The sequence below is a fragment of the Etheostoma spectabile genome, chromosome 6 (assembly GCF_008692095.1).
Source record: "Etheostoma spectabile isolate EspeVRDwgs_2016 chromosome 6, UIUC_Espe_1.0, whole genome shotgun sequence".
Lineage (NCBI taxonomy): Eukaryota > Metazoa > Chordata > Actinopteri > Perciformes > Percidae > Etheostoma > Etheostoma spectabile.
Genome location: NC_045738.1, coordinates 18,271,229 through 18,281,115, shown reverse-complemented (window position 1 = coordinate 18,281,115; position 9,887 = coordinate 18,271,229). Strand labels below are relative to the sequence as shown.

General features: G+C 38.4%; 1 protein-coding gene across 1 annotated transcript in view; it reads right to left on the bottom strand.

Annotated features, from left to right (window-relative positions):
* Nucleotides 1-5,327: 5,327 nt before the first annotated feature.
* The window catches only part of tmem106ba (transmembrane protein 106Ba), a 9,009-nt gene continuing 4,449 nt past the window's right edge, over nt 5,328-9,887 (bottom strand). The window contains exons 3-8 of the mRNA XM_032518006.1: nt 9,666-9,729; nt 9,351-9,510; nt 8,860-9,000; nt 8,201-8,250; nt 8,066-8,119; nt 5,328-6,905 (exon numbers count right to left, since the gene is read on the bottom strand). Coding sequence (XP_032373897.1) covers nt 6,785-6,905; nt 8,066-8,119; nt 8,201-8,250; nt 8,860-9,000; nt 9,351-9,510; nt 9,666-9,729 — 590 coding nt within the window. The 3' untranslated portion in view covers nt 5,328-6,784. The remainder of the gene's footprint in view (nt 6,906-8,065; nt 8,120-8,200; nt 8,251-8,859; nt 9,001-9,350; nt 9,511-9,665; nt 9,730-9,887) is intronic.

The following is a 9,887-nucleotide window of genomic DNA, read 5'->3' as shown; positions in this document are numbered from 1 at the left end:
GGAGCAGCCTGAGTCGGGGCGGGGCGGGGAGACTGACCTGGTGTTGGGGCTGGCTGAATGGAGAGATGTGTGGTGAGTTTTGAAAGTGGCTGCAGCAAGTTAGACATTATAAATATTAGTTCGCTGACTAAGAACTTTACCAAAAAGCTCAAACGGTAACTTTAGCTTTTTAGCTACGTTATGCTACTAGCCTACTAGGCAAAGCAAAGGAATGCTGCATAGCCAAACGAGGGTTGTCTAATGTGGGTTAAAAGGTAAGCTAATGGTGTCTTGTTTTAGCTGTCTTAAATGAAGTGCTTTTGTTTATCTGACATTACTTCCAAACATGAATCAGAATTAGCAAAGTAAGCCTATGGACATATACAATTAGGAGTTTTACTCCGGTTTTAAATAGCAATGTATTTACTGTAACGGTAACGTTAGCTTACACACAGAACATTTTGCAGAAATATATGCAGCTAAAAACAAAGCTGAACAAATATAGGTAAACATAACTAACTAAAAAAAAAACAGGTGTGTGAGTGTGTGTGTGTGTGTCGGCCATGTTGAGAATACTGCGTAGCTAGGTAAAACTAGAGGTAACTTACTTAAGTAAGACGATATACATAGGTGGTTTGCTAAGGTTTTAATTATTTACTGGTCATGATGTTCACCTCCAGTGGACAAGCTGCAGTGTTTCTATACTTGTGAGGGGGAAACTACAGGCAGACATCTTTTTCATAGTCTGGAGCCAACTAGCTTATTATTTCCAGAAAGCAAAAGCTGTTTTAGAGTGTGACTTCATGTAGAACACATGTGGAAAAGACATTTTCTTTACCATGGTGAGAGGAAGTGCTGGGTCTGAAGTATGGGGTGAGGGGAAGGTCTGCTGTAATGGCAATAACACAACCAAATCAATAGCTGATGTGGCTGTCGTATCTGCTGGGCCTCTGTAAATTGAAACCTATTGAAAAAAAGAGCTCACAGTAAAGTAGCTTTCCATATGATTTAATATGCTTATTCTAAAAAAAAAAAAAAAAAATCCTTTTGCCTTTTACCATAGTCTATATCCCTGAAGTTCCACTTTTGGGATTGATCCGTTGCTTCCGGTAATCCGCCAAATGTCACTCTTAACGACCGGCTGTCCGTTACCTTCATCGTTCTTTGTGTTTAAATTTTTTAACTCTGATAGATTTATGAGGACTATGGTTTGCTGCTCCTCAGATCTCTGCAGAGTAAATCTAGACAGCTAGCTAGACTATCTGTCCAATCTGAGTGTTCTGCTACATGACTAAAACAACCTTTGAGACTCATTTTCCCATAAAAGCCAATAGCCTTCAACTCTTTGCATGTCCTAGCCCACAATGGTAGTTGTTGAAAATACTGACTACCAGTTTGCAAAGCAAAGACAGATCATCAATGTTATATAACTTTAAAGTCAAAAGTTAGATTTCTACAAAAAGTCCATAAGCTAAACATTGAATCAACCCTGCTGATTAGTCATTGCAAGTCACTCTGGATAAGCAGGTGGACTGATTCAATGAATTAGCCTACACATCAAGAGGACACGAAAAATAACAGTATAAACAAACCCCAATTCCAATGAAGTTGGGAAGTTGTGTAAAATGCAAATTAAAACAGAACACAATGATTTGCAAATCCTTATCAACCTATTTTCAATTGAAAAGACTACAAACCCAAGATTTGTAATGTTCAAACTGATACATTTTATTGTTCTTTAGCAAATTTTCACTCATTTTGAATTTGATGCCTGCAACATGGGGTATGTTTTCCACTGTGATACATCACCTTTTCTATTAACAACACCTAATAAGCCTTTGGGAACAGGGGACACACATTTTTAAAGCTTTATAGGTGTAATTCTTCTTTGATGTACAACAGTTGCTCAACAGTCCGGGGTCTCTGTTGTCATATTTTGCATTTCATAGTGTGCCACAGCCACACATTTTCATGGAGACAGGTCTAGTCTGCAGGCAGGCCAGTCTACCACCTGCACTCATTTACTACAAAGCCACACTGTTGTAACACATGCAGAATGTGGCTTAGCATGGTTTTGCTGACATTACCAGGGATGTCCCTAAAAAAGATTTCTTAAATGGCAGCATACTTTGCTCCAAAACCTTTATGTACCTTTTTTAAGCATTAATGGTGCCTTCACCGATGTGCAAGTTACCCATGCCATGGGCACTAACACAGCCCCATACCATCACAGATGCTGGCTTTTGAACTTAGCGCTGATTACAATCTGGGTGGTCCTTTTCCTTTTATTGTCCAGCATTAATCTTTAGAGCTGCCTTTATTCTAAATGGATCGCAGTTGTAACCTGACCCGGAGGACATGACTTCCATGATTTCCAAAAACAACTTGAAATGGGGACTTGTCAGACCAAGGCGGCGGCGTTTTTGGGTGTTGTGGATATATGGCTTTCACTTTGCACGGCAGACTTTTACCTTACACTTGTAGATGTAGTGAAAAACTGCGTTAGCTGACACTGGTTTTCCGAAGTGTTCCTGAGCTCAAGGGGTAATATCCTTTACGCAATGATGTCGGTTTTTAATGCAGTGCCGCCTAAAGGATTGAAGGTCACAGGCATTTTTTTGCTCTTTGGATACTTTTATATAGATCTTAGTGGTCCCCTAATGGGGTGGGGGGTGGGGGGCTTGACCAACTGCTACTTTGCTTGTTTGAAAGCCATAATATCTCTCTCTGTCATGGGTGGGCAAAGAAGAGAAATGGGAGGTAACCTTGCCCCCCATGACCTCATAAGGAGCAAGATTCCAGATCGGCCCATCTGAGCTTTCATTTTCTCAAAGGCAGAGCAGGATACCCAGGGCTCGGTTTACACCTATCACCATTACTAGCCACTGGGGGGGGGCATAGGCAGGTAGGGGGAACTAATATTAATGTTAAAAAAAACTCATAAAGTGACATTGTCATAGAGATAGATAGATACTTTATTCATCCCAAAGGAAATGTTAGGCATCCAGTAGGAAGACAACCATAACACAACAAACACATGTTATCCCACATACCTAAGAATAAAAATTAAAAATCACCCACAGAAATACAATGACTATGACAAGGTGAGATATTTTACCGACTGTATTGTGCACTGTATTACTGTGTGTAATGATGATAGTGCAAAAGTGAAATGGGACCTTTATACTGTTGGACTGTTTGCTCATGCAGTTGTTGATAAAGTGGTGAACCTCGCCTCGTCCTTGCTTGTGAACGGCTGAGCCTTTTGGGGATGCTGCTTTTATACCCAGTCATGACCAATCAACCTGTTCACCTGTGGGATATTCCTAAAAGGTGTTTTTTTTGAGCATTCTTCAATTTTCCGGTCTTTTGTAGTCCCTGTCCCAGTTTTTTTGGAATGTGTTGCAGGCATCAAATTCAAAAGGAGTATTTAAAAAAAAAACAATAGTTTAAAAGTTTATGAGTTTGAACATTAAATATCTTGTCTTAGTAGTCTATTCAATTGAATATAGGTTGGAAAAGATTTGCACGTCCCATTCACTTGATTGGAATTGGGTTTTTTGTAAATGATAGCAAAACATAGCATATTGGAAGATGTATTCAAATAACCATTTAAAACCAGATATATCCAAAAATATTGGAATTATTTAGGACAATTCTGAAATTTCAGTCTAAAACAAATCTTTTAATGTTATATGAGCCAATATTACATTTTTATATAGTAAACATGTTGGGGTAAGCATGTCTTAAATCTGTCTGATTTAAACTTTGATCATTTGATTATTTACTGTTATTTTACAAGCATGTGCTCTGACAGAGGGAAATGTGTGTTAGTGTATCCCAGTGAAACTCTGGTCCATACCACTGACCTGGATCTTAGAGAGGAAGTGAACAGTTTTTTAAATGACTGCAACAGATGTGAACATACCGTGATGCACTGGAGACATGTTGTACTTCTAACCCCAGCAAGGAGTATAAAATGAGAGCCTGTACTGAGTAACACATACAATGCAACCAGAAAGGTGTAGAGAAAGCAGAAGGAAAAAAGAAAAAAAAATACTTTTCATGTAACACAATAAATAGTCAGACCAAACAGCTTTATTTAGTAGTTTTTTGTTCTTTGGCCTGAGGTAATAGTGGATGCTCCATCACCACAAAAGTGCATTTATTATGCCCTCTAGTGGTGGGGTCAGTGGATGTTACTGTTGGTCTTTCCATTCATTCAACAGTTTGGTCTGGAGCAGCTTATCTGGACAATAACTGGCCACATTGTCATTGTCCCCCCCCCCCTTACCTTTTCTCTTTTACTCTCAGCCTTCTAGGTAGTGGTGGTGACAGTCCCCTAAGATTGAAGTGAATGAAAAATTGTTGAATATTAAATCCAATGATCAGACTGATATGCCATTTGCCAATTATATTTATGCCCTCAGTGCATATTTACATTTTAGCCCCACTACTGGTTAGGCTCTAAAAATAGAAAGATTCTCAGTATGTTCTTTGTTGAGTCTGTCTAACATTACTGTTAAAGTTCCTATTCTACTGGCCTCCCAATCATAACTATGAGTGCATTTGCTGCATGTGGTGACAGGAAATTGAACTGAAACAAGCTGAAATTCACTGGTTTTGATTTCTCAAATGTGAATATTTTCTGATTGATGTCTTCTATCTGGGTTTTTTTGACAATTAGTCGGACACAATAAGACATTTGAAGATGTTCAATTTTGGTCTAGGAAACTTTTTCCTGCTATTTGCCACATTTTAGGAATTCATTTTTAACAATTAAACAATTAACTGAGAAGATAATTGATAGATTAATCGATAATGAAAGTACTTGTTGGTTGCTGCCTAATCTCACATTGCCACCTTCACAGAGTATACACATGCAAATCTCAGAATTTGTGATCACAATTGTTCGCCTCTAAATCAAGTGATTAATGCTGGAAACATGTTGATTGAAATAGTCTTTCTAAATTATTTTGTAGTATTTGTGGGTAACCTACCAGATAATATCAACTCTGCTGAAACATTTCTATCATAGTAAAAAAAAAAAGTAGTAATGTTCAGATATCATTTTGCAGATTGCTCTTTGTTTTTGTAAGATTATTTTCTGGGGCATTTTAGGCCTTTATTGACAGTGCAGCTAAAGAATGAAAGGGGAGAGATGGGGAACGCCATGCAGCAAAGGGCCGCTGGTCGGGGCCGACCCGGGCCCGCTGCATCGAGGAGTAAACCTCCACACATGGGCGCCCGCTCCACCAACAGGTGAGTAATAATTGTAGTTCAGCAGACCACTCGGCACTACCAATGTACGGAGAATATTACAAGCACACGCAAGAAATTCAGAAAACTTTCAAAATGAAGTCATGACTTTATTTTCAGCTTCATGCATGAAAAACACAAAACCAGTGTAGGTGTAGAGGTGACGGTGTAACAGAGAGGTATTCATATCTACACCTTCTGTCATCTAATATCAAGAAGGGTTGGATCTATGGTTAGTTTTCTTATGAATGACTAATTATTAGCATTGGATTAACGGTCAGAAAAACTTGTGAGATCACAAATGAACTAAGATCAGAAACAAGAATTTGTTTGGGCAAATGTTATGGGTGTTCATTATCAGACGTTCAGTACAATATATATGTTTAAAAATGTAAAATATTAGCAAAGTATTTGAATGCTGGTTTTTCTCACTTCTGAGCCTCGTCAGCCAATCCAAAATGGTAATGTAGTAAAAGTGACAAAAGTCATAATTTCAACCCTCAAGAATACCACTCAACTCATGATACAAGTTATATATACAGTGGGTTAAAATAGCAAATAATTATCAAGAATAACACCATAGCCCACAAAAATAGAACCTTATTAAAAGGTGCTCCCACTCCAGAAATGATTCTTGATGTAACATGTTTTGAAGCAAAAACAAAAAGTACATATTTTACATTTACAATTCTGTATTTTATAGCCCACTATAACGCTCCATTTGCTATAAAATAAAACATGAAGTTATCCCTTTTACAGAGTTATTTCATAATGTAGCAGTCTTCATACAGTAGTGGTCACATTTGTTTTTAAATCTCAGGTGAATGATAGCTAAACATAAGACTTTTACTACTTATACTTAAGCTTAAAACAAAGAACTGTGAGCCAAAAAGCAAACAAAAAACAAATCACATTAGATAAAACGTCTTCTATTTCGCAAGACACAATATCAATCATTATATTTTTATTAAAGAAAATAAAAAGGAAAGACGGCAGAAAAAGGGGTTAGGAACAACTCAGTGGTTTTCACTTTTGAACCTTATTGTTTTTTCATTAAAAGTGGTATAAAGTAGTAGGGGGCACTTCTGCAACATTCTTATCTATATCTTAAGATAAGGATCGGGTTAAAGTGCGTCATATCTGAAACTACTGCTTTGTAGACATGATGGGAATGTCAACCAATAACTTGAATATTATATTACTGTATATCAGTCTATTTTGTTGGCGCCAGGGTGAAAAATGACAACAAACCTAAAGGCAAAGCCTGCAAAATTCTGGCTGTGGCAGCCAAGTTTGTCTGCTTTTATCAGCCTGTTTGACAAGTAACCAACCAAAAATAACTCATCTAATCATCACCTTTGACCTGTAAAGGGAAGAAAGTGGTTGGGAATCAAAGAATGGATGAGCCACTGACTAGTTTAAGAAAAGTTATTTCCCTGTCCATTATTTCATTGTCACTGAGCAAAGCTTTTCTATGTGGAAGTCAGCCCAGTTATCTCTGTGAGACCCTCTGTGAGTATTTGATGTCTGGGCTCTTTTGCGTCCTTTATTTGTAGACCTGCACGTGCCCATGCAAGGAGGTGGTGTTCCCCCCACAGTCCACATACTGGTACATCTCCTGGGAGACCTGCTCCGCGTGGCCAAAGTATGACGTAGTCACCGTCACCCTGAAAAAACAATCAGAGTCGACAACTGTACAACAAGGTGAGACAAGCGCAGGAAGACTGTCACTTCTAAATCCTGCAATGGTGTTAAAGTGGAGAAACCACCTTTCTTCAACAGGTTAAGCTTTGAGTTTCAGGGGATTATTATTAAGTATTTCTATGGGGTAGAACCTTTTGGTTGACTTGATTTTAAATAAGTACATCCCAAGAGCCACAGATCAAGTTAAGTCAATTTTTATCTTGATAGCCTTGTTAAAAGTATTGTAAATTTTCCTTAAAAAGCCTTTACAATATATTCAGCACACAACATCCTCTATCCTAAGACCCTCAATTTGGATAGGGTAACCCCACCCCCCCACACCTAAAAAATCCTTAAACAAGTAAAAAATGGAAGCAACCTCAGCAGGAGAAACAGAGCAGTGATTTCTAAACAGCAATAGTTTTCTTCCACAATTCATGACAATGATAGTCGTAATTTTTAAAAGGCCCGCAGTCTTTTCAACTATGCTTTTTTGTTGTATGTGAGTTTAAACTTTTTAGCTTTGGCTAGTTTAAACTTTGTTTAAACTTCTTTGTTAACTAGTTAGTGTACTGTATGTAGTTTACAAAAAATGAAAAAATAATTGACTCTTGATTCTTCTTGTTTATGCATATCTTTTTTATGTTCTAGTTGTGTTGCTGTTTTTCTGGTAAAGCCAACTGTTTGATTCATTCTCCCAAGATGTCTAGACACAGACTAAATCACAATTTGTGGGGTGGGTAGAGACATCTATTGTTAATTGCATCAAACTGAAGCCTCACAAGGGGTATTTAGGCCATTATGGTATTAAATAAAACCACTGAATTGCAAGAGTGGGCGTTACAGCATCAGCTGCTTTTCTTTAACCCATTTCTATTAGGATTTAGTCTTAATGTTACTTGGCTAGAAAGCTGTTTTTTGGTTTTCACCACAGTGGATTAAGTTGACTTTTGAAGATTATATGTGCCTTGGACAAATGTTTGCTTTGCTAAATACAATCTGTCTGAATGTCAGTGTTGACATGTAACTATGTAAGGTAGTGTTGTCTCTGGGCAGCTCTTCAGTATGTGAGTGTGGAGTTTTTCAAGATTGAAGCTAAAGTGAAAAATACATTTAAAAATAGTGTACATTAAGCCATACTTACTGCATCATGACCACTATGTTGTGGACTTTAATGGTTGGCAAGGTGCAGTAGTCACTGTAAGAAAAGAAGTGGTTTGTGATTTTAAAGTATCCGAGTGTACACAGCACATTTGGATGACATTGGAAAGATACTTACAACATATAACTCATCTCATCAGCGATGGTGGTGGGAACTGTGTAGTCAATCTGCAATAAAACACAATGTATGTAAGGATTTGAGGAGAAAAAAAAACAATATTAGACATCAACATATCACCCATGTATGCCAATTACAACAATGGTCCAACAGTGAGCAGTGGTACCAAGATTTGGAATGTCACAAGACTTTACGACAACACGGCTTTATCGGTGCTTGAACATTTGTTAGAAGTCTGGATTGGTGCAGAAACATTTTTTGACAAGTCTGTGAGTTAAGTTGAATGAAGTTCCTTGGTATTGTGACTATGGGTTTAACAGTAAGTGATTTGGCTGTGCCAGTTGCAATTATCACAGCTACAATATATCACAACCTCAGTCCATTTACTGTAACCTGATTTTCCTCTAAGCCGTGTGTGTGTGTGTGTGTGTGTGTGTGTGTGTGTGTGTGTGTGTGTGTGTGTGTGTGTGTGTGTGTGTGTGTGTGTGTGTGTGTGTGTGTGTGTGTGTGTGTGTGTGTGTGTGTGTGTGTGTGTGTGTGTGTGTGTGTGTGTGTGTGTGTGTGTGTGTGTGTGTGGTGTTTGTTGTGTGTGTGTGTGTGTGTGTGTGTGTGTGTGTGTGTGTGTGTGTGTGTGTGTGTGTGTGTGTGTTTTAACCTACCTGCCGTTCATCTAGTGGTATGATCACTGAGCTGTTGTTGAACTTGGCCTTCCCTATCACTGTCTTGGAGAATTGGACTTGTGCTGTGATGTTGGTCACAGATATGGTGTAGTAGTTGTTATTGGTGATGTTCAGAGTGCTCTGGATGGAGGAACGTTAAAGGTGTGAGATTCTGGCAAAAGAGTGCTTGATGAAATAAGTTGTTTGCTCTTGTTTTGTTTTATGCTGAAACGAGTTGACTGCTGCAGCCAAAAACTGCTCTGATGAGAGCAGCGAGTGAACCCAAAACAGTAAAGTAATTGTTTTGTGTTCATCACTACGAGCAACCCCTTTCTCACACAGGAAATCATACAAGGAGTTGTTAATATAAAAATATTGATTATAGCTGCTTTAAGGCTGGGTCAAAAAAGTAAAAACATAAACACAAACCAGATTACTAAACATACAAGGTTTCATCTTAAGTCAGGGGAGTATTGACTACACAATCTTACTGTGATGTTGAGATAAACAATGCGTTTCTCCAAGTCATAGGAGACGTAGGCGGACTTCACTCCCACATAGGAGACATCAATAGAGCGAGGGAATAGGAAGAAAACAGCCAGGCCAGACAGCAACAGGCAAAGTACCACTGATATCGTGACATACAGCTTTCTGCATGAGAAAGAAAAGAGAAGTGAGACCCTGAAACCAGCTGAGGACTTTAGAGACTATCATGCTACTGTGTGTTCATTCAGTTACGGTACATCATGCAGACAGCTCCTCTTTAAAAAAAAAAGAAAGAAAAAAAGCACTTTGTTCAAACTTACGTCCTGCTCGGCCTGAGCCTTTGGTCGCTGTATGGAATCAGAGCCACAAGCTGATTCTCTTGACCTGTTGAGTAATTCAAGGAAAACACAGGAAAGCTATGTCATTTTAGTGTTGCTTTGCGTAAGAAGTACGTTGTATGATTTGCACTGTGCAACAATAACTCCTGAGAAGAATCTCGCAGTGGACTAGTCTGGCAATCACCAGACCAAGCCAAGCTCAAT